Source organism: Lampris incognitus, chromosome 14, assembly GCF_029633865.1.
Source record: "Lampris incognitus isolate fLamInc1 chromosome 14, fLamInc1.hap2, whole genome shotgun sequence".
NCBI lineage: Eukaryota > Metazoa > Chordata > Actinopteri > Lampriformes > Lampridae > Lampris > Lampris incognitus.
This window is the reverse complement of record NC_079224.1, coordinates 46,321,752-46,346,957: the sequence shown is the minus strand read 5'-3', so window position 1 is coordinate 46,346,957 and position 25,206 is coordinate 46,321,752. Positions and strand designations below refer to the sequence as shown.

General features: G+C 52.1%; 1 protein-coding gene across 1 annotated transcript in view; it reads right to left on the bottom strand.

Moving 5' to 3' along the window:
• The window catches only part of myo10 (myosin X), a 204,031-nt gene that overhangs the window by 105,236 nt on the left and 73,589 nt on the right, over positions 1-25,206 (bottom strand). Inside the window, exon 3 of the mRNA XM_056292618.1 lies at positions 15,091-15,249. Coding sequence (XP_056148593.1) covers positions 15,091-15,249 — 159 coding nt within the window. The remainder of the gene's footprint in view (positions 1-15,090; positions 15,250-25,206) is intronic.

The following is a 25,206-nucleotide window of genomic DNA, read 5'->3' as shown; positions in this document are numbered from 1 at the left end:
GACAGATAGATAGATAGTTATACAGACTCTGCACACACATGTAGATGGCGTGTCATGTAGATGGCGTGTCATGTAGATGGCGTGTCATGTAGATGGCGTGTCATGGGACGGTGTCTAACAGGGACACCATCACGTGTGTTCCTGTCCTCTGCGTGTGCTGCCAGAGGAGTCCTGCGTGTCCTCTGTGCAGGCCTCCAGGTCATGCTAACATCCTGTCACACGTCCACGCTGACCACACGGTCAGATGGAAGTCATGGGGCGGATGACTGAGCGGGGATTTCAGTTCAGTGACTCCTTCGTTTAGACAAGAAACAGGAATTCAGCGAGCCTGAGGGGCGAGGACGTTGGGATGATGGGACGTGGGACAACTCCTGGGCGCTGCAATCAAGAAAATAAATCCTGCAGACCTTTCTCTCCCTCCAGTCCACAGCTGAAGCTGGTGATGTGAGAGTTAAACATCTTTACTGGTTCTGAATAAGAACCCCATGTGTTATATGTTTGAATGCAGATGAAAACTCAAGAGTTGGAGGCAACATCTCAAAGCTGGAGAGATAAAGAAAAACAGGTTTTCACTTTGACATTCCATTTCATTTCCACAGACGTCTTCATTTCAGGTTTTCCAGGAACCACAGCAGCCCGTGTGAGATGTGCCCGGCCGGACACCTGACGCTGAACATCACCAGAACATCACCAGAACACACCTGACGCTGAACATCACCAGAACATCACCAGAACACACCTGACGCTGAACATCACCAGAACACCACCTGATGCTGAACATCACCGGAACATCACCAGAACACACCTGATGCTGAACATCACCAGAACATCACCATGAAGACACCTGATGCTGAACATCACCAGAACATCACCAGCAGACACCTGATGCTGAACATCACCAGAACATCACCAGAACATCACCAGAAGACACCTGACGCTGAACATCACCAGAACATCACCAGAACACACCTGACGCTGAACATCACCAGAACATCACCAGAACACACCTGACGCTGAACATCACCAGAACACACCTGATGCTGAACATCACCAGAACATCACCAGAACACACCTGATGCTGAACATCACCAGAACATCACCAGAAGACACCTGATGCTGAACATCACCAGAACACACCTGATGCTGAACATCACCAGAACATCACCAGAACATCACCAGAAGACACCTGATGCTAAACATCACCAGAACATCACCAGAAGACACCTGATGCTGAACATCACCAGAAGACAACTGATGCAGAACATCACCAGAACACACCAGAACATCACCAGAAGACACCTGATGCTGAACATCACCAGAAGACACCTGACGCTGATCATCACCAGCACATCACTAGATCACCAGAACATCACCAGCACATCACCAGATCACCAGAACATCACCAGAAGACACCTGATGCTGAAAATCACCAGCACATCACTAGATCACACAGAACATCACCAGAAGACACCTGATGCTGAACATCACCAGCACATCACTAGATCACCAGAACATCACCAGAAGACACCTGACGCTGATCATCACCAGCACATCACTAGAACATCACCAGAACATCACCAGCACATCACCAGATCACCAGAACATCACCAGAAGACACCTGATGCTGAACATCACCAGAACATCACCAGAAGACACCTGATGCTGAACATCACCAGAACATCACCAGAAGACACCTGATGCTGAACATCACCAGCACATCACTAGATCACCAGAACATCACCAGAAGACACCTGACGCTGATCATCACCAGCACATCACTAGAACATCACCAGAACATCACCAGCACATCACCAGATCACCAGAACATCACCAGAAGACACCTGATGCTGAACATCACCAGCACATCACCAGAACATCACCAGAACATCACCAGAAGACAAAAGCGCACATGACACAAACCCAAAAACCAACAGAAGCAACAGAGGAACAAACTACCGTTCAACTCTTCTTTGTTTTTACTTCCCTTATCCAAAGAACCCACCTCAAACTGCGACGCGGCGGTATTCGTTGACCATCTGATTTAGGATCTGTCTTATGTGGTGTGTTGCACACTGAAAGCTTCAGCCACGACACAGCACGCACACCAATAAACACCACCAGAAGCTGTCTGTACTGATGTGTTTCAGGCTAACGAGCTTTACAGGTCATCCATAAAGCTCGTTTACAACCAACACTCAGCCACTCGCTGTACAGTAAAAACAAAGGACAGGAACATCACATCGCTCATCAGCTCGCGGCGTGGACGGTGGCGGCACACGGCGGTGGCGCGGGGACGCGGGTTCGACTCCAGCCTGTGGCCCGTGTCGCATGTCGTACCCATCTCTCTCTCCTTGTTTCCTGTCCGCCACTTCACTATCCTCTATCCAATAAAGGCAAAAACGCCAAAAAATACTTTAACTTAGAAGAGTATCAGATCACCAAAGTAAAGAGCAACCGATAGTGAGGAGGTCAAAGGTCAGCGCCACAGCGTCCTGACAGTACTGACTCCAAGTGTGCAGCGATAATGTTGGAGACAGAATGGAGGGATGGGGGAGACATTTGATATTTCCTGAAAACCAGCCAGAAGAAACTCATTAATCCTACATTCTTCTTCTGAGGGGGCATCAGGGGGCGCTGTCAGGAATCCTAGGGCCCCCTGACAACATGTAACACGTGCCCCCCCCCCTTCCTCCACCCTCCCCCCCCATCTTCAAATCACATTACTTAGCACAATATTACTTGGCCTGACCGAGGGGCCCCCCTATAGCTCGGGGCCCCAGCAAAATATGGCCCCCCCGTGTTAAGAAAACCACGGCCTCTTTCTAAGAAAGGACGCAGATAAGAGACGGGATGAAGAACCGCGACTCCCAACACCCCAGAACACGAGCCCTGCCGGACAAGGCACATCTGGGCATGTCAGGAAAATAGATGATCTTCTGGGAATGAAGGAACTTGACTTACACACCGGATCCAGCACACACGTGAAGCTCTACACGGTGTAACGGCCTCTAAAAGTACTCGCAGAGTACTCTTGCTATGTCCTAACCAGTCCAGCGGCGGCGCAATGGACAGCTTTACCTTCACTGCCTTCGATGAGCACACACACTCCAGACTTTATTAGCTTTAGTGAAGTTCCTCTGAGACTGAAGTGGTACCGAAACCAGGGATCACGTCTAACTTTTCACATCTGAAAGCCTTGAACGTCACTTAATAACCCCCAATTGTATTTGGCCAATTACCCCACTCTTCCAAGCTGCCCCCCCCTCTGCTGATCCGGGGAGGCTGCAGACTACCACATGTCTCCTCTGATACACGTGGAGTCAGTCACCAGCCGTTTCTTGTCCCCTGACAGTGAGGAGTTTCACCAGGGGGACGTAGCGCCTGGGAGGATCACGCTATTCCCCCCAGTCACCCCCCCCCCCGAACAGGCGCCCCGACCGACCAGAGGAGGCGCTAGTGCAGCGAGCAGGACACCTACCCACACCCGGCTTCCCACCCGCAGACACGGCCAATTGTGTCTGTAGGGACGCCCGACCAAGCTGGAGGTAACACGGGGATTCGAACTAGCGATCCCCATGTCACTAGGCAACAGAATAGACCGCCACGCCACCCGGACGCCACTTTTTTTTTATCTGTAAGTGACCAGCATTGCGTTTCTACCTCTTTATCACAACTGTTCTACTGTCTTACGAACGGAGGGGGAGTGATGTGGTCCTCATTAATATTCATGAGCTGTGGTTTGAGTGACGAGTACAAGTAAGGGTCGGTGGCGAGGGTGGGCGGGGTTACATAATGCCATAATCTGACGCGATTGGCTGTATGTAAATGAGTGTCTGACGACATCATGAATATCAGAATAAAACGATTGGCAGAGAGAAACTGCCAATAAACACCGAGTAGAAGAAGAAGCTGAACGGGTGGGAGGGTGGGGGTGGAGGGGGGGAGGAGGGGGGGAGGACTCCAAAGAGAAACACAGAGAAAGTGAATTCCAGTGTGCATGTGTTTCAGTAAAACAACCCAGCCACTAAGGATGCACAAGCTAGTGCATCCTTAGTGCCGGTCCCAAGCCCGGACAGATGGGGATCCAGTAGAGAGGTGGAGAAGAGAGTGCAGGCAGGGTGGAGTGGGTGGAGAAGTGTGTCAGGAGGGATGTGTGACAGAAGGGTACCAGCAAGAGTTAAAGGGAAGGTTTACAAGATGGTAGTGAGACCAGCTATGTTATATGGTTTGGAGACAGTGGTGCTGATGAAAAGACAGGAGGAGGAGCTGGAGGTGGCAGAGATGAAGATGATAAGATTTTCACTGGGAGTGATGAAGGAGGACAGGCTTAGGAAGGAGTATATTAGAGGGACAGCTCAGGTTGGACGGTTTGGAGACAAAGCAAGAGAGACAAGATGGAGATGGTTTGGACATGTGTGGAGGAGAGATGCTGGGTATACTGGGAGAAGGATGCTGAATATGGAGCTGCCAGGGAAGAGGAGAAGAGGAAGGCCAAAGAGGAGGTTTATGGATGTGGTGAGGGAGGACATGCAGGTGGCTGGTGTGACAGAGGAAGATGTAGAAGACAGGAAGAGATGGAGACGGATGATCCGCTCTAGCGCCCCCTAACGGCAGCAGCTAAAAGTAGTAGTAGTAGATGTGTTTCAGTAAAACGAGACAGCACAACATGTGTGACGAGTGTTTCAGTGTGAAGACAGTGAAGATGAGCAGCGTGATGGGGCGAACTAGGGAGTCAGACACGTGGGGTTCTGACCGACCCAGACCACATCACCGCTTCTCACGTCCGGCAGAACGTCGACCTTTTCTTTCTTCCGTTGAACCAACGAAGGGAAAACAATAACCAGCGTTGGGAACGAAGCCGGACGTGCAGCGGTTCTGGAAGGTGTCCCGCGGACACGGCGGTAAACGTCCAGGTCGGACAGACTTCAAGACGTACACCCGGCCGTGTTCAGGCCGAGGGAGGCGCCGTTTCTCAAGGCGGACGTTAAAGAATGCACAGCGAGCGGACCGCCGGCCCGGGTTCTGCCATGTATGTGTATGTACACGTGACTGATTTACACAGTCAGGATTTAGTGCCTCACGTTTGGGAGGCGTTTAAGGTGCGACCTCCCCTCACCCCAACGTGTCTGACGTGGGCCGAGTTCCTCACATGGACAGAGACCACCAACTATGCAATGATATTCCTTCTGCTTTATTCCAGAAACAAATAACAATAATGACCTCGCCTTTGTTTAGCGTCATAGTGCTAAAGAGAAAATAACTAATAAAGGGAAAATAATGAATAAATAAATAAATAAGTCCTCTCTGGCAGACTTACGTCAGGAGCCTCTAAACAAAAGTCGGACGTCGTCAACATACGGACACATGATAGAAGACAAGATATTTTCCAATACAATATCGTAGTGAGGCGGGGGTGGGTGCAGTTGCTCCGACTGTCGGAGGCTCCGCGCTCGGGGGGGGGGGGGGGGCCTCATGAGACTCTTGGTGTTAGTTAAAATTGTTGATTTGTGTGTTTAAATGCTGCAGGATGGAGGAAGAGATCCAGACACTGGAGCAGGACACTGAGCACACCTGAGCTGCAGGATGGAGGAGGAGATCCAGATACTGGAGCGGGACACTGAGCACACCTGAGCTGCAGGATGGAGGAGGAGATCCAGATACTGGAGCGGGACACTGAGCACACCTGAGCTGCAGAATGGAGGAGGAGATCCAGACACTGGAGCGGGACACTGAGCACACCTGAGCTGCAGGATGGAGGGGGGAGATCCAGACACTGGAGCGGGACACTGAGCACACCTGAGCTGCAGGATGGAGGAGGAGATCCAGACACTGGAGCGGGACACTGAGCACACCTGAGCTGCAGGATGGAGGAGGAGATCCAGACACTGGAGCGGGACACTGAGCACACCTGAGCTGCAGGATGGAGGAGGAGATCCAGACACTGGAGCGGGACACTGAGCACACCTGAGCTGCAGGATGGAGGAGGAGATCCAGACACTGGAGCGGGACACTGAGCACACCTGAGCTGCAGGATGGAGGAGGAGATCCAGACACTGGAGCGGGACACTGAGCACACCTTAGCTGCAGGATGGAGGAGGAGATCCAGACACTGGAGCGGGACACTGAGCACACCTGAGCTGCAGGATGGAGGGGGGAGATCCAGACACTGGAGCGGGACACTGAGCACACCTGAGCTGCAGAATGGAGGAGGAGATCCAGACACTGGAGCGGGACACTGAGCACACCTGAGCTGCAGGATGGAGGAGGGAGATCCAGACACTGGAGCGGGACACTGAGCACACCTGAGCTGCAGGATGGAGGAGGAGATCCAGACACTGGAGCGGGACACTGAGCACACCTGAGCTGCAGGACGGATGGGGGAGATCCAGACACTGGAGCGGGACACTGAGCACACCTGAGCTGCAGGATGGAGGAGGAGATCCAGACACTGGAGCGGGACACTGAGCACACCTGAGCTGCAGGATGGAGGAGGAGATCCAGACACTGGAGCGGGACACTGAGCACACCTGAGCTGCAGGATGGAGGAGGAGATCCAGACACTGGAGCGGGACACTGAGCACACCTGAGCTGCAGGATGGAGGAAGAGATCCAGACACTGGAGCGGGACACTGAGCACACCTGAGCTGCAGGATGGAGGAGGAGATCCAGACACTGGAGCGGGACACTGAGCACACCTGAGCTGCAGGATGGAGGGGGGAGATCCAGACACTGGAGCGGGACACTGAGCACACCTGAGCTGCAGGATGGAGGAGGAGATCCAGACACTGGAGCGGGACACTGAGCACAAGCTGCAGGATGGAGGAGGAGATCCAGACACTGGAGCGGGACACTGAGCACACCTGAGCTGCAGGATGGAGGAGGAGATCCAGACACTGGAGCGGGACACTGAGCACACCCACTGGCGCTGGGAGCACTTGGCGTGGCCAAGGACGGAGCTCGCCAGAGATGGAAGTTTTCAAGCACATCCTGATGGCACCAGTGCGCCACGGCTCCACTGCCCTCCAGAGGCCAGGAGGAACAGCACCGGGGAGCGCATCACCCCCTAGAGGCCAGGAGGGATATTGCATATACAACACCAGCCAAGCTGCACAAACACGATTTGATGACACAGAGCCGTACCTCTCGCAAGTCCAATTAGCGGCACGGAACAGCGGACAGAGCAAGGAAGAGGCTGCCATCCACCTGGCTCTGGCGTTTAAGAGAAAGGCTTTGCAGGTGCTCCTCGACCTAGCCCCAGCGGAGCAGCGGGACCTCCAAGCCCTGACCACGGCGCTGGAGAGGTGATTCGGGCAACAGCTCTTCACTGACAAGAGCACGCAGCAGCTAGCCAGTCGCCGCCGCCAAGAGGGAGAAAGCCTGGGTAGCTTTGCAGCAGATATGCAGCTACACACCCAACATGGCTACCTGCAGTTCAGCTTAGTCACCGAAGAGGAGCTGGCCCGCCACGCTTTCCTGCAGGGACTCACGCCACAGCGGTTGCGCCAGCATGTTTGCCTCACCATGCTCCAGTCCCTCAGCAAGGGACTGGAGCACGTCTTACCCAGCAGAAGGCTCCCCGCTCTCCGACCACACGTCAGGTAGAGGAGGTCTACCAAGTTCGGCTTCCACCACAACAGTTTTGGCGATGGCCTCAAACAACCAGGCGACGTCCACCCCGGCCGATTCACCACTGTTACCGGTGTGATAAGTCTGGACACATAGCCTGTGACTGCCCAGCACCGGCGCCAAAAGCCAGAGCCAACCGGCTGGCAGGGAAATGACAGTGCAGTGGCCTAGTGAGGGGACAGCCACTGAGTCTCCAGTCCCCCATCAAGGCTGATACACGCTGGTTTGCCGCCTAGGTCATACTAAAGGGCTGTATTTGGACTGCCAACTCGACGGTCAATCCTGCCGAGCCCTGGTAGGCACAGGGTCTACCATTTCCCTGGTGCGACTTGGCGTCCTCCCGGGCACCACCGGCCCCCTCTCAATGGCATGGTCACCAACCAAAACCCAGGTCATGATGGTGACAGGGGAGAAGGCCGGCATGAGAGGGAAGAGGTCACTGCGAGTCTAGGCTGGAGACCAGGAGCTGACACACGAGTTCTTGCTTGACAACATCCGGGACCCATGGGTCGTTGGCCTGGACCTGCTAACTCGCTGGGGAGTCCATGTTAATGTGTTGGAGGCAACCATCACCACGGGCACGAAGATCGTGGTGCTCCGGTCTGGCTGGGGGGGGGGGGAGCGGGCTCAGGGACCGGCAAGCCATTCACCGAGCAGCCACCACTCAGCAGGCACAGACCGCCAGTGCAGGATTGAAGTGCTGCTGCTGCCAGCGGCAAGAGCAGCAGAGCCAGCTGACACCGACAATGAGGAGAGGTGGTTCCCGTTGATCTCACAGCAACTGAGGCAGGAGCAAGAGGCAGACGTGGCCCTTGTGCTGGTGAGGGGCTGGCTCGAGACGGGGCGGCGCCCCAAGTGGACAGAGGTGTCAGTGCTGGGGCCCGAGGTAGAGACCTACTACTCTCAATGGGGCAACTTCGAGCTCCACGACAGGTTGCTGTACTGGAGGTGGCCAGCTCCCGGACGAGGGAGTGGCCTCCTGTAGCTATTGGTACCCCCTGTGCTGCATTCCCAGGTTCTCCAGATTGTCCATGGGGGTGGGGCACTATGGGAACGCCAAGACCCTCCACCACCTTAGGGGGCGGTTCTACTGGCCTGGCTGTTAATGAGATGTGGAGCTGCTTGTGCACTGCTGCGACTCCTGCACCCACTGGGACTGGGCCGGCTCTGGAGAGCAGCAGAAGAGGGCTTATGGCACACAGTGCTTTGGGCAGTCTGTTCACCAGCGGCGACACCCTGGACATTTGAGGGACTATGTATTGGGTGACGGGGTCGTCGCCATGGACAACTGACCCCTCAGGAGGGGCTATGTAGTGACGGGGGTAGGCGGACGCTCCGCTTGTCGGCGTCTCCGCGCTGGGGAAGTGCAGGGGCTCATGTGACTGTTGGTGTTAGTTAAAATTGTTGATTTATGTGTTTAAATGTTGTGTTCATGTTTTCGGTAGTGTAGCAGTCTATTCCGTGTTACCGCCAGATTGGTCGGGCATCCCTACCGACACAACTTGCCATGTCTGCGGGTGGGAAACCAGATGTGGGTGTGTATCCTGGTCGCTGCACTAGCACCACCTCTGGTTAGTCGGGGCACCTGTTTGGGGGGGGGTACTGGGGGGGAATAGCGTGAGCCTCCCACGTGCTATACGTCCCCCTGGCGAAACTCCTCACTGCCAGGTGAAAAGAAGCGGCTGGCGACTCCACATGTATCGGAGGAGGCAGGATCGGCAGAGGGGGTGGAGCAGCAACTGGGACAGCTTGGAAGATGGGGGCAAACAATTGGGGCGAAAGGGGGGGGAAATCTCCCCCCCCAAAAAAAGATGGAAACAGATGATTCGCTGTGGCGCCCCCTAACGGAAGCAGCTGAAGGTTGGAAGTTGTAGTAGTAGTAGTAACAGTAGTAGTAGTAGTAACAGTAGTAGTAGTAGTAGTAGTAGTAACAGTAGTAGTAGTAGTAACAGTAGTAGTAGTAGTAGTAGTAGTAACAGTAGTAGTAGTAGTAACAGTAGTAGTAGTAGTAGTAGTTAATAAGCTAGCGAAGGAGTGTTTCTGGATTCTCCATGGAACCAGTGGAAGACTGCAGCATGAGGGGGAAAAGAGAGAACACAAGTCAGATGATGGATGGTTTGCAGCCATTACTCCCTGGTTCTCTTGTCTAATTAACAAACCTGTCCCAGCAAAACGCAGCAGAGACAAAGAGGGCCTTGTCACGCCCTGCGAACACATCAGTGACGGGAACCTTTGACAAATACCAGCTCGTTACTCTAATCACGTCTGAACGCTCCCGTATGCTCCAAATTATCCAATCTACTCATCGGGGCCGGTCCATCTCCACCGCACCGCTGCAGGCCTCGAGTCCGACCGGGGGAAAATTAGAGGAGAGGTTTGGCGAACCGGGGCGCTGGTAAACAGACGGGAGCCTGTCAACATGTCGCTGAAGCCAAGAGGAGGGTTAGCTGCAAAATGGCCTACTTCTCTGGTCTGAAAACCGCACTCGACTTTTCAAGTTATTTCTTTTTCTCTTTTTTTCCTTTTAACTTGTGGTCACGGGAAAGGCGAGTGAGCCCCAGAGGAGGGCCTTGCTCTGAAACTGTTGCAGTCAAATGTTCTCATGTACAGAATCAGTCGGTCCGTCGGTATTTCATGATCATTTCTAAAGCTCTCGAGAGCAGCAGTTGAGCGGTATTCACCACATCAGTCACCACAGCCGAGACGCCGCTCACCAAGACTCAAGGCTATACTGAGAACAACAGTGTGGTGTTGTTGTGTAGCGTACTGTAGCATCGTGTATATAGTGTAATGCCATGTTTTGTTGGGTTATGTAGTGGTCCTTAAATAAGAGTCGTAACACAGAATCTATAAAATGTGTATTTTGTGTAGTGTGCGGTAGATCCTGTAGTTTTGTCTTTCATGTGATGCTGCTGTTTGTCTTTCATTTCTCTGGCCTGTCAATCATATTTACCTCCACTCCTTTTTTTTCTCCTCCCCAATTATTTCCAGCCAATTACCCCACTCTTCCGAGCCGCCCGGGTCGCTGCTCCACCCCCTCTGGCGATCTGGGGGGGGGGGGGGGCTGCAGACTACTACATGCCTCCTCTGATACATGTGGAGTCACCAGCATAGCGTGACCCTCCCATGCGCTACGTCCCCCCGCTGAAACTCCTCACTGTCAGGTGAAAAGAAGCGGCTGGCGACTCCACATGTATCAGAGTAAGGCATGTGGTAGTCTGCAGCCCTCCCCGGATCGGCACAGGGGGTGCAGCAGCGACCGGGACGGCTCGGAAGAGTGGGGTAATTGGCCGGATACAATTGGGGAGAAAAGGGGGGGGGGGGAGTATGACCTCAAAATAAGATGAGGGTAAAGGCTTTTTTTTCCCACAATGCCCATTTAGAAACACGGTGGGTGTGGTTTTACTCCATGCTGGTACCCGTTCTGACAACATGGCCGCCGTCACCACCGAGCCAGCAGCCTGGAACACTCACCAGATCACCACCCGCCCAGGGAAACCAGCGTCACACCACATGGACCGTTCCAGTCCCACCTGGCACCGCTTGCTTTTGGCTGCCAGAGAAGGTTTACCTCCACTGGCATGCAGGTAAAACGCCAGATTTAAGAGGGGGATTTCTTTGTGTTTATATAGGAAATACCAGAGAAGGTGTCTGCCTTGGGGAGACCTCAAATGTTTTCACTTGTTTTGGCTTTCGGCTACGTCGCCATGGAAACATCAGAGGCAGACCGACGGGTGACAGATGAGAGGAAAAACCGACGTGAAGCGTCTTAGCGAGGTGTTGGACCTCCACGAGCCTCCAGAAGACCTTCGGTGCTCCTAGTCAGAGACTCCACAGGTCTCTGACCTCCACCGGAGGGATGGAGCACCGTTCTGCCACAAGATGCTCCCTCATCAGAACCAGAAACACTTTACTTGTCGTTTCATTTCATGGACCTGCGAGCATGAAATGAAACGACGCATGGTTTCCCCCAGCCCACAGCAGTGGCAAAAACACACATCCAAAAACTACAAGAACACACAAATCCAAACTAACACATATCTAAACTAAAGCACAACAAAAAAAATCACTGTCCAGGAGAACGAACGCCAGCCAGGATGACTGTCGGAACTGCTGGTCTGCATGGGCTAGCAGTTAGCTTAGCATGCCCTGCTTCGGCATCCTGTCAGACCGCCCTCGGTGTTTCTTCCTCGGGTGCAGCTCCGGTCAGGGACGTGGTCCCTGGGCCCACCGGACGCAGCAGACCAGGCTCCCTCAACCGATCCAATGCCAGCTCTCCCAGCCGGACACCTTCGACACCCCCCCCCTGCACATCACACTAAAACACAGTCCAGGCTAGTTGAGGCCGTCACCAGACCGCCCTCGGTTTTTTGGAACTGCCGGTCTGCATGGGCTAGCAGTTAGCTTAGCCTGCCCTGCTTCGGCATCCTGTCAGACCGCCCTCGGTGTTTCTTCCTCGGGTGCAGCTCCGGTCAGGGACGTGGTCCCTGGGCCCACCGGACGCAGCAGACCAGGCTCCCTCAGCCGATCCAATGCCAGCTCCCTCAGCCGGACACCTTCCACACCCCCCCCCTGCACACCACACTAAAAACACAGTCGAGGCTAGTTGAGGCCGTCACCAGACCGCCCTCGGTTTTTTTGGAACTGCCGGTCTGCATGGGCTAGCAGTTAGCTTAGCCTGCCCCGCTTCCACATCCTGTCAGACCGCCCTCGGTGTTCTCGGAAGTTCTTTATCCTCCGTTATGAATCATTTTTTTTATTCTTGGAACTCATCTGCTGAGGTGGAACTGGCATCTTTGTGTGTGATGTCTTCACGTATGGGATTCACTGCAGCACATTAGTTGTTGACGCCAAATGTTTCCCATGAGAGACTACTAAAGGTTATCATATCGTATCTCACTTTATCTCATCGTATTCCTTAAAACAATACCCGAGTCCCCCTTACACCGCTGGGAACACTGAAGAATTCCCCTTCCTCCAAAAACACTCTCTGTCCTCTGTGTACCTTCAATCAAATGTAAATTAATTCTTACTTTCGACTGTCCAAAACGTAGGACACCTTCCCCCACAACATGTCTGTTTATGGGGCGTCCGGGTGGCGTGGCGGTCTACTCCGTTTACTACCATCCCGGGGGTTTCCAGTTCGAATCCCCGTGTTACCTCCCGCTTGGTCGGGTGTCCCTACAGACACAACTGGCCGTGTCTGCAGGTGGGAAGCCAGATGTGGGTATGTGTCCTGGTTGCTGCACTACTGCCTCCTCCAGTCGGTCGGGGCGCCAGTTCAGGGGGGAGGTGGAATGGGGGGGGGGGATAGCGTGCCACGTCCCCCTGGTGAAACTCCTTACTGTCAGGTGAACTGAAGCGGCTGGCGACTCCACATGTACGGGAGGAGGCATGTGGTAGTCTGCAGCCCTCCCTGGACCGGCAGAAGGGGTGGAGCAGCATCTGGGACGGCTCGGAAGAGTGGAGTAATTGGCCGGATACAATTGGGGGGGAAATTTTTAAAAAAAATGTCTGTTTTGGGGGTTTCATGAGTTCCAGCTCATGGTTTCTGTCACATGATGACTTACTGAACAAGAACTCATCCTGTCCTGCTGAACCGGACTTCAGGTTCTCCGGAGGAAGACAATAAACCGAGGCACAGCCTGTCATTCCGAAGCCGAACTCCACATGCTTCCTCCCACACAGCAGAGGAAACCAGAGGCGTCTGAAACCATTCACACGGTTCCACCACCACGAACCCTGGAAGTACCAACATGACGCCCGGCGGCGGACCGCTTTTCTCCCGGTGGACCAACGAGACCGCGGGGCGACACAAGCAAAGGCTGCGGAGGAAAGATCTCAGCAGAAGAAACTGAGCCGTCATGAGGACGTCCCAACCTGTTGGGCCCGCTAGACGCCTGTGTCTTATAATCACACGGGTGAGGCATCGCTTTAGACCGGTTTCGTCGTTTACAGAGCAAAGCTTCCGTCCCACGCCGCCCTCACAACCCGCCTCCCTCACATTACCCGAGAGAAGGGAGCAGACCGTCGACGGCGGATGTGCAGGGAACATCTCTTAAATCACAGCATACCAAAGACAAGTTGGCACAAAGCCCTGGTGTCGGTGGTGAACAGCTGGACGGGAGGGCGTTCAGGACATTCCAGAGAGACCTGACCTCCTTCGAGTCTCTTTGCCCACTTCCTGTCAGCGTGGAGGCTTCCCGTCCACCCCGTCCACTTATCCGTCTGTCTGTGTCTAGACGCTCGTCTGCCGTGTTACGCAACCACACTGAGCAACCGAGCCGCCAGTCACGAAGGAGGTGTCAACCTCCAACGCCGCAGGTCAGAAGGAGCAAGTCCACCCTGACAGGTGGAGATGTGGAGATGGACGGACGCCGCCCGAATTAAAGAGACTGGATTCTAAATGATACGCAGGAGTGTGTGTGTGTGTGGGATAAAGGTGTGTGGTTGTTGGACCTCACGGACTCAACCCATCCATCCAAACCTCTTATCCTGCCCTCAGGGTCAAGGGGATGCTGGAGCCTATCCCAGCAGTCACTGGGCAACAGGTGGGGAGACACCCTGGACAGACCATCACAAGGCCAACACACACACACACACACACATACCCAGGGACAACTTAGTACAGCCGATCCACCTGACCTACATGTCTTTGGACTGTGGGAGGAAACCGGAGCCCCCGGAGGAAACCCACGCAGACTCGGGGAGAACATGCAAACTCCACACAGAGGACGACCCGGGACGACCCCCAAGGTTGGACGACCCCGGGGCTCGAACCCAGGACCTTCTTGCTGTGAGGCGACCGTGCTAACCACTGCACCACCATGCCCGCCCCTCACGGACTCACGTGGCCCATTTTCTGTTGAGCACTTTGTGTTACACCAAAAGGAACCCAATAGACTCTGTGGATAACTGTAGTCCACTGACTTCCTGTTTCTACTGCAGCGCTCGTACCAGTTTCCTGTTTGTTGGCGTGTGCTGTTGACAATGGCATATTTTTCCTGATGCCTGCAAGATTCACCATGGGTAAATGTCAACGACACGCACACGAGTGTCGATAAACTTTCACCTGCACCTCCCAGCAAACGGGGGAAACGTTTCAAGTTGTACATACCAAGTGACGTCCACCAGGATGAGCATCCTCATCCTCATCCTGGTGGGCGTCACTTTTCACCCATTCGCTGGTAGGTGCAGGTGAAAGTTTGTCGACAGTTGTGTGCGTGTCGTCGACCTTTATCCATGGTGAACCCTGCAGGCATCGCGGAAAATATGCCATTGTCAACAGCACACGCCAACAAACAGGAAACAGGTACGAGCGCTGCAGAAGAAACAGGAAGTCAGTGGACTACCGTTATGCACAGAGTCAATTCAACATTGAGATTCAGGGGAAACGGCATCGCCATTTTGCAACAAAGCAACCCCCCCCCCATCACCTCTGACATGGACTCAGTAGAGACTTACATAGATGTTCCTCTGCTGGTAGCGCAGGAAGAGGTTGTACATGATGGCGCCATCGTGGAGGTCCTCCAGCGCCGCCATGTCCTCCACGCCACGGACGCTGCTGAGACGCATGGGCTGCACCTTCTGTCTGCTAAGTGCGTTCTGCTTGTAGGTGTACACCTGAAAAACAGAGAGAGGGGACAGAATGAAAACACCGGAAAGACATCACCGGGAAATGGAACAGCTGGACGGACGGGGTCAAAGGTCAGCGGTAAGAATTACTGGACACACGGAGACGTTTAGCTGAGAGTCATGTAGGGAAGGATTCATGAAGTCATGATTCGTTCACTCGCTGATGTGAGGTCAGTTTTACCTGACGGATGAGAGAGAGACAGAGGAGAGAGAGACGGCGAGGGAGAGAGAAAACAGCAAAAGAGAGACAGGGTGAGAGGGGGAGAGAGAGAGTAGAGCAGGGGGAGAGAGCAAGAGAGTGAGAGAGAGGAGAGGAGGGGGAGAGAGAGGAGAGGAGGGGGAGAGAGAACGAGAGTGAGAGACAGAGAAAACAGCAAGAGACAGAGAGAGACAGAGAGACAGAGGAGAGGAGAGGAGGGGGAGAGAGAGGAGAGGAGGGGGAGAGAGAACGAGAGTGAGAGACAGAGAAAACAGCAAGAGACAGAGAGAGACAGAGAGACAGAGGAGAGGAGAGGAGGGGGAGAGAGAGGAGAGGAGGGGGAGAGAGAGGAGAGGAGGGGGAGAGAGAGGAGAGGAGGGGGAGAGAGAACGAGAGTGAGAGACAGAGAAAACAGCAAGAGACAGAGAGAGACAGAGAGACAGAGGAGAGGAGAGGAGGGGGAGAGAGAGAGTGACAAAGAGAAAACAGAGCAAGAGAGAGACAAAAAAAGAGAGCGAGAGACAAAGAGAAAACAGCTAGAGAGACATCGAGAGAGGGAGAGACACAGAGAGAGGAGAGGAGGGGGAGAGAGAGGGGGAGACACAGAGAGAGGAGAGGAGGGGGAGAGAGAGGGGGAGACACAGAGAGAGGAGAGGAGGGGGAGAGAGAGGGAGAGACACAGAGGGAGGAGAGGAGGGGGAGAGAGAGGGAGAGACACAGAGAGAGGAGAGGAGGGGGAGAGAGAGGGAGAGACACAGAGAGAGGAGAGGAGGGGGAGAGAGAGGGAGAGACACAGAGGGAGGAGAGGAGGGGGAGAAAGAGGGAGAGACACAGAGAGAGGAGAGGAGGGGGAGAGAGAGGGAGAGACACAGAGGGAGGAGAGGAGGGGGAGAGAGAGGGAGAGACACAGAGAGAGGAGAGGAGGGGGAGAGAGAGGGAGAGACACAGAGAGAGGAGAGGAGAGGAGGGGGAGAGAGAGGGAGAGACACAGAGAGAGGAGAGGAGGGGGAGAGAGAGGGAGAGACAGAGAGAGGAGAGGAGGGGGAGAGAGAGGGAGAGACAGAGAGAGGAGAGGAGGGGGGGAGAGAGCGACAGAGAGAAAACAGAGCAAGAGAGACAGAAAAAGAGAGTGAGAGACAGAGAGAAAACAGCAAGAGACAGAGAGAGAGGGAGAGACACAGAGGAGAGGAGGGGGAGAGAGAAAATAGCGTGAGAGAGAGAGATAAAGCAAATGGTGTGTGAGAAAGAATGCTCATGTGCTAACGATATTACACACACACACACACACACACACACACACACACAATTCATTTAGGCAACTCATTTGGGGGAAAGAGTGGAGGCAGAAGTATGTGAGAAATGCACACATGTGTGACCCCAATTATGTACCCCCTTGCACACACACACACACACACACACACACACACACACACACACAGACACACACACAGACACACACACACCCTCCTCCCTCTTACTCTCTTGGGTTTTCAAAGTCATTTGTATTTCATTATTCTTATGTTGGATTTGCTTCAGTCCATCTTGCTGTTCAGTTGTCATGTCTCCATGTTGTCGTCCTGATCCTTCCACGCTGCACTATCTCCGCCAGCCTGCAGGGGATTACGCGTTTAGTTGTGCGCACGCACATGTGTGCACGTGCGTGTGTATCTGTCCGCGGCTAATCTCGTAAACTACTGGGCCAATCAGCCTACATTTGTTGTGCACAGTTATGATCGTATGATGAAGAACCTTTCGCGGTGGCGGTGATTCATTCTCGCTACCAAAGCTCCCTCTCTCCAGTCACACTCTAGCTCAGTCGTTCTCACTACCACAGCTCCCTCTCTCCATTCACACTCTAGCTCACTGTTGTTCTAGCTACCACAGCTCCCTCTCTGCATTCACACTCTAGCTTGTTCTAGCTACCACAGCTCCCTCTCTCCATTCACACTCTAGCTCAGTCGTTCTCACTACCACAGCTCCCTCTCTCCAGTCACTCTAGCTCACTGTTGTTCTAGCTACCACAGCTCCCTCTCTCCATTCACACTCTAGCTCACTGTTGTTCTAGCTACCACAGCTCCCTCTCTGCATTCACACTCTAGCTCGCTGTTGTTCTCGCTACCACAACTCCCTCTCTCCATTCACTCTAGCTCGCTGTTGTTCTCGCTATCACAGCTCCCTCTCTCCATTCACACTCTAGCTCACTGTCGTTCTCACTACCACAGCTCCCTCTCTCCATTCACACTCTAGCTCGCTGTTGTTCTAGCTACCACAGCTCCCTCTCTCCATTCACACTCTAGCTCAGTCGTTCTCACTACCACAGCTCCCTCTCTCCATTCACACTCTAGCTCACTGTTGTTCTAGCTACCACAGCTCCCTCTCTGCATTCACACTCTAGCTCACTGTTGTTCTAGCTACCACAGCTCCCCCTCTCCATTCACACTCTAGCTCACTGTTGTTCTAGCTACCACAGCTCCCTCTCTCCATTCACACTCTAGCTCAGTCGTTCTCACTACCACAGCTCCCTCTCTCCAGTCACTCTAGCTCACTGTTGTTCTAGCTACCACAGCTCCCTCTCTCCATTCACACTCTAGCTCACTGTTGTTCTAGCTACCACAGCTCCCTCTCTCCATTCACACTCTAGCTCACTGTTGTTCTAGCTACCACAGCTCCCTCTCTGCATTCACACTCTAGCTCGCTGTAGTTCTCACTACCACAGCTCCCTCTCTCCATTCACACACTAGCTCACTGTAGTTCTCACTACCACAGCTCCCTCTCTCCATTCACACTCTAGCTCGCTGTTGTTCTCGCTACCACAGCTCCCTCTCTCCATTCACACTCTAGCTCGCTGTTGTTCTAGCTACCACAGCTCCCTCTCCATTCACACTCTAGCTCACTGTAGTTCTCACTACCACAGCTCCCTCTCTCCATTCACACTCTAGCTCGCTGTAGTTCTCACTACCAAAGCTCCCTCTCTCCATTCAAGCTCTAGCTCGCTGTAGTTCTCACTACCACAGCTCCCTCTCTCCATTCACACTTTAGCTCACTGTAGTTCTAGCTACCACAGCTCCCTCTCTCCATTCACGCTCTAGCTCACTGTTGTTCTCGCTACCACAGCTCCCTCTCTCCATTCACACTCTAGCTCAGTCGTTCTCACTACCACAGCTCCCTCTCTCCATTCACACTCTAGCTCACCTCTGCCCGCTCTGAGTCAACAGTGTGCATGTGCAACTCCCCTCAGATTTGGATCGTTGCAGCGACATTATCAAAAGTTATTAAAAAGAATATTGATAATCCAAAAAATGCAAAACTTGTAAAGGAACAAGTACCGTAGATGCAAGTCCCACATGCACAAGCGTAGACGGTTTACCCAGCTTTATTTTTCCACTCCATTCCATTATCCGAACCACTTATCGTGCTCTCAGGGTCATGGGGATACTGGAGCCTATCCCAGCAGTCACTGGGCGGCAGGTGGGGAGACACCCTGGACAGGTCGCCGGGTCATCACAGGGTCCACACACACACACATTTATACCTGGGGGCCGATTCACCTGATCTACATGTCTTTGGACTGTGGGAGGAAACCGGAGCCCCCGGAGGAAACCCACGCAAACACGGGGAGAACATGCAAACTGCACACAGAGGACAAACTGGGATGACCCCCAAGGTTGGACGACCCCGGAGCTCGAACCCAGGACCTTCTTGCTGTGAGGCGACCACGCTAACCACTGCCCCCCCCCTTTATTATACAATTAAAATAAAGACAGGGTTACATAGCAAACTTTTTCTGGGCTTGTCAGCGTAATAATGTTTGTGCATAGTTATGACTGTGTGGTGAAGGACCTCTCATGGTTACGGAGTTTCAAAACCTTTGAAAAACCTGTTTTATACCGTAATTGATTGCTAACTCCCCAGCTGATTTGTCTCTAAGTCGGAGAAGAGGAGATACACCTGGTGGGGATCTGGACACTACCGAGTGCTCTCTTCTACTTCTCATTTTGTTGGTTGTATTTCTGGAAGCCTTTGGAGTGTTTTGTGGACTCACTGTCCTGCCTTCAATCACATTTCTGCTCTTTTCTTTCTTTACTTATCATCACCCCTCTTCAGGTTTTTCTTGCTGTGAAAATAAACTTCAATTCAAAAAAAAAAAAAAAAAAAAAAACAAAGCCATAGAATATTTCAGAGTTCATTCAAGTTCACATTTTTCAGGCACCAGGTATTTTTGTTGAGGAGTTGCTGGCATGATTTTGTATTCAGATTTGACTTGTTGCCAACTTCCGACGGGTGCTGAGTCAAAGGTCGTTGGTTCAGACTTCCAGCCCAGTTTGCTTCAAGTGCAACTGAGTGAGCTGGTCCAAAATAGACATGGGCAAAACCCACGAGACCACATCATCTTTTTATAGGCGCAAGACACAAAAACGTGATCCGTCAGTGACCCTGAAGACAGTCTGAGATCCCACAGAGCAACTCACTTCATTTACTTTGTCGGTTCAGAACCTGTTTTCTGCTGCAGACCTGCCTCACTACCTCATTAAATACTTTATTTTACCAACATCCACTATTACTTGCACAGATTTTTTTCACAATTGAGATCTGGCATTGTAGATAACAAAGAAAACCTATCTTAAATACATATTTAAATTCCTTTCTGAGAACAATTTGCATGATCCAAATCAGTCTGGCTTTAAGTGGGGTCACTCTACTGAGACTGCACTCCTGTCGGTAATGACATCACTGGTCAGTTCTCAGCTTCTTTTCTTTTTTATTCAACACATATATTCAACGCAACACAGCTCAGCGTTATTGCTGTTAGATGTGACAGCTGCCTTTGACATTGTTGACCACCAAATCCTCCTCTCTACACTCACTGAGCTTGGTATCTCAGGATCTGCCCTCCGCTGGCTCATTTCCTACCTCTCAGAGAGATCTTTTAGAGTATCTTGGAGGGGAGAAGTGTCTAAACCGCACAGCTTATCCACAGGGGTACCTCAAGGGTCAGTGCTCGGTCCCCTTCTCTTCTCAATATACACCACCTCACTGGGCGTGATCACCCGCTCCCATGGTTTCTCATACCATTGCTATGCTGACGATACCCTACTCTTCCTATCATTCCTGCCACATGACCTCATAGTCTCGGCATGGATAACGTCATCCCTTGCTGATATCTCTGCATGGAAGAAAGAACACCACCTTCACCTTAACCTATCTAAGACTGAGCTCCTTGTCATCCCAGCCAGTCCATCCAGACAACAACAGATCAATATCCACCTCGGATCACCCCAACTCATGCACACAAAGTCTGCCTGAAACCTGGGTGTCATGATTGATAACCAACTAACCTTTAAGATTCACGTGGCCTCGATTGCTCGGCCATGCCGATTTGCCCTTTACAACACCAGGAAAATTAGACCCTACCTGTCTGAGCTTGCAGCACAACTCTTGGTACAGGCTCTTGTAATATCACACATTGACCACTGACTACTGAAACTCCTTACTGGCAGGTCTCCCTGCATGCACTTTCTTTTTTTTCTTTTCCCTTTTTCGCCACAATTATACTTGGCCAATTACCCTATTTTCTGAGCCATCCCAGTCGCTGCTCCACCCCCTTTGCCGATCCGGGGAGGGCTGCAGACTACCACACGCCTCCTCCGATACATGTAGTCAGCAGCTGCTTCTTTTCACCTGACAGTGAGTAGTTTCGCCAGGGGGACGTGGCGCATGGGAGAATCACGTTATCCCCCCCCCCCCCCAGTTCCACCTCTCCTCTGAACAGGTGCCCCCAACCAACCAGAGGAGGCGGTAGTGCAGCGACCAGGACACATTCCCACCCACAGACACGGCCAATTGTGTCCATAGGGACGCAAGACCAAGCCGGAGGCAACACAGGGATTCGAACTGGCGATCCCCGTGTTGGCAGGCAACGGAATAGACCGCCAAGCTACCCGGATGCCCCCAATACATGTTTTTTTAGTGAAAAGATCCTGCAGAGGTCAAAACTTTTCCATCGTGATGACTGTGGTAAGGATAGCTAGATAGATAGCTAGATAGATAGCTAGATAGATTGCTAGATAGATAGATAAGACACATTGGATATAACAGAAAAAAGAAGAAGGGAGTTGTTGAGGAAGACGGTGGAGACAGATCTGAAGTGAGAGTCTTAACAGGGCGGAGGAGTGTCAGGCTCCATCATGTGAGCTACATGTAATGTCTGTGGAGAGGAGATGGGACAGAACGGGAGTGATGACCGAATTAAAACACCTCCCTGTAGAGATTTACACCAAACAGTCATTTCCAGGTGTGCTGACCTCATCCTACCTCTGGAACAGGACGTCTTGATGCATGCTCGATAATCTAGGTAACGAAATCACATACAGTTGAATCAGTTCATCTGGACACAACGTTTGTTGTGAGAAATATTTCATCACTCATCTAAGTGACCTCTTCAATCTCAACTGACCGCAGGTATCCCCACCCCTATAAAAAATACAGTGGTGTAACGACCAAACCCGACGACTGGTTTGCTCTGACTTGTACATCAGGGAAACCAAACAGATGCTGGCCAAGAGCTAACAGGTCAGGCCAGGACTCCACAGTCTACACCCATCTACAGGCCAGTGGCCACTCTTCCAAGGATGAGGATGTGCACATCCTTGATAGCGAGGAACGCTGGTTTGAATGGGGCGTAGCTCAGATAGCAAAATTGCTGCGGCCCGCACCCGTCCCACACCCAACTTTCATCTATCTTTCATCCGGCCCACATACCATGTGGAATGATGGCACTTGGTCAGTCCGCTCCTGTTTGCCAGATCTGGGCCAGAACCAAGCCATAGCAATGCCACATGTGCCACATATTTGCCAAAGATGGTCCATATTTGTTCTGTGATATTTGGGCCATATTCACCATTTACCACACGGGCCACTTCAGGCTCACATCCAGAGTACATGTTGCCGAGAGCACCGCATCTTTGCCAAAAAAGGCCCACATTTGATTTGGCATATTTGGGCCATATTTGCTATTATACATGTGGGCCACTTCAGGCTCACATTCGTTTTGTCAGGGCCAGAAGAAGGCCATCAGTGCCGCATCATTGCCTGAAGTGGCCCACATCTGGACGCTGTCTGGGAGAGGCCTTCTATGTGAAAGGGGAACGACCATCCCTGAACCGGGGGCGGGCTAAGAGTACATCTGTCACTATCTTACAGTGCTCTGATTGCAGCTATTTTTTCTCTTTATTTGTCCATGGTTGGTGTTTTCAACACGGAGTATTCACGGGGGACAATATCGCTGACATTGATTGACGCTGTCAGACGTTTGGCAGCAGTCCAGTGTCCTAAAACCAAATACAAACACCCAACAGAGAGCTGCATGTCATTTTTGTACTACATAAATTACTTTTTTTTTTTTCAACCCCCTTTAATGTTGGTTCAGCTGCAGTAGGTTAAATGTTTCAGTAACAGTCCTTCAGTCCTCAGACACAGCCCAGCGCAGGCTGCATGCTGTTTAGATGGAAACTCCGGCGGAGGAGATGTTTTCCCAGATAAGACATTCAGTCTAAACCGCTCAGTCCAACCTACTCATTATAGTCATGACGGATGAGGGGCGAGCGAGCAGTGAAGAGAGAGAGAAAGAGAGAGAGAGAGAGAGGTGGAGGACTGGGACTGAGAGACGAGAGGCATGTGATTATAGTCAGAGGAAGGAGGAGAAAACCAAACACAAGACAGACAAATGGATGTGCACATTCCCACTCTTAGATTGTGTTGCAGCTGATATTTTATTCCTCGGCAGCTAGCAGCTAGCATTTAGTAGCTAGCAGCTAGCTTACCGTGTTCTGTCCGCACAGACTATTACTGTACCACTTTTTCACCAACATTTATTCATTTAGTTATTCATCTATTCATTTACTCCCCCCTCTCCACTTAGTGTATCGTTGTTGTTGTTTTTTCGTGCATTGTTGTCCTGAGTTTCCCCCCCATCTGTGAATAAAAACCTTGGCCTGTGCTGGATGCTGGGTTGTGATGGACCGTACCACTTCTACCTGCCTGGTCTCAACTAGAACGACCATGGCAGTCATTTTGACCGTTTTGGATTTTCAAAGTTGCATATATTTGCATTAAAATTAGTTTGAGATCAATTGCACAAAAAAAGGTCATGATAAGATCTCCCTAAAATGACCATGAGTGGTCAAAATGACTGCGCATAATTTGCGCCTGATGGTGTGCGTCACGTCAGTATTTATGACGTGTGTTGGTGGCGTCATTTCCATCGTGAAGTTCGTTGCTCTGTCCTAGAAACACACTAGCGTCCTCCTTGATGTGTGATGATGTCCAACATGTCTGGTTACAGACGCACCATGACTACCAGCGAGGCGTAGCAGTGTTTACAGGTGTTGGACAGCGGCCATTTTAAATTGTTTGAAAAATAGTATTAAAGTTGTCAACATGTTAATTTTGGTGTCAGTTAGTTTCCTAACAGACACACTAACACATGTAATGCGTTGATATTTCAACTGGGTATTTATCTTGACAGAATATAGAGTTTAAAAACCGTGGCGGTCAGGGTGACCGCCCATGGTCGTTTTAGGTAGGAGTGAAATCCCGGTCGTTCTCTGCTCTTGGATTTGTTGGTTGGCTGACGTGCTTGCTTCTGATTGGTCATTGCTTTTTTCTTTCCCCTCTCTGTCGTCTTTGTGGAGCCATGTGTTGCCCTGACGCAGACCTCTGTGGTTGAAGGTGTCGTCTCATAGCCGTCTGAACAAAGGCTTTTATTATCCGCCAGTCGGTTGCGGCCCTCCTCGGTTTGCTCCGCATGTCTGAGGCTTCACCTCCCTCCAGCTTTCTGTTTTATCTAGCAGGTATCCAACTGGGTTTCTATGGCGTTTGCGCTGTTCTCCAATGAGCACCTACAACACTGGACTCTATATTTAAAGTCGGTTTTTTAAGCGCCAGAGCCGCCGGCGTCCCGTGTGCCAGCTGGCATGCAGCTCTCTTCTGTCCCACGGCCGGGATGTGGCATCACACTTTCAACACAACGCAGTTTGACATTTACTAGACATTTTAAGGTTTTCAGCCGTTGGCAGAAGCTGAATAGCGGTTTCAGCAGTTTCAACAGCAGGGTGTCCAGCCCCCGGCATCTGTTCGGCTCTTTTTTTTAGCCAGCTTAAGTGTTCTCAGAGAGACCGAGCACAGCCGGCCCTGCAGTGAAAAGGTAAAAGCTAATCAGTACCAGCTTCACACCACCCCGCCTGTGAACAGAGACCCCCGCTGAGGCTGAACTCTGCAGACCAGACACAGCCTGGTGGTCTGATGCTAGATGGGACTATCTCAAAGGTCAAAGGTCACCAGATCAACAGCACCAACACTCACTGAGTACCAATACTCATGAAAATGCACAAGTCGCAGAGAAGAGAGAGGCGAAACCGAAATGCCGAATTTAGAAACAAAACCAAGAGAACGTTGCAAAAAAAAGATGCTCAAACCCAACTTCTGGATAAACGACGACGGAGAGAAGGAACCCAGCGTTTTCTCTGTGCAGCTGGAATCCTCCCTTTTCCACCTTTTTCTCCCCAGTTGCACCCGGCCAATTACCCCACTCCTCCGGGCCGTCCCGGTCTCTGCTCCGCCCCCTCTGCTGATCCGGGGAGGGCTGCAGACTACCACATGCCTCCTCCCATACATGTGGAGTCACCAGCCGCTTCTTTTCACCTGACAGTGAGGAGTTTCACCAGGGGGACGGAGCGCGTGGGAGGATC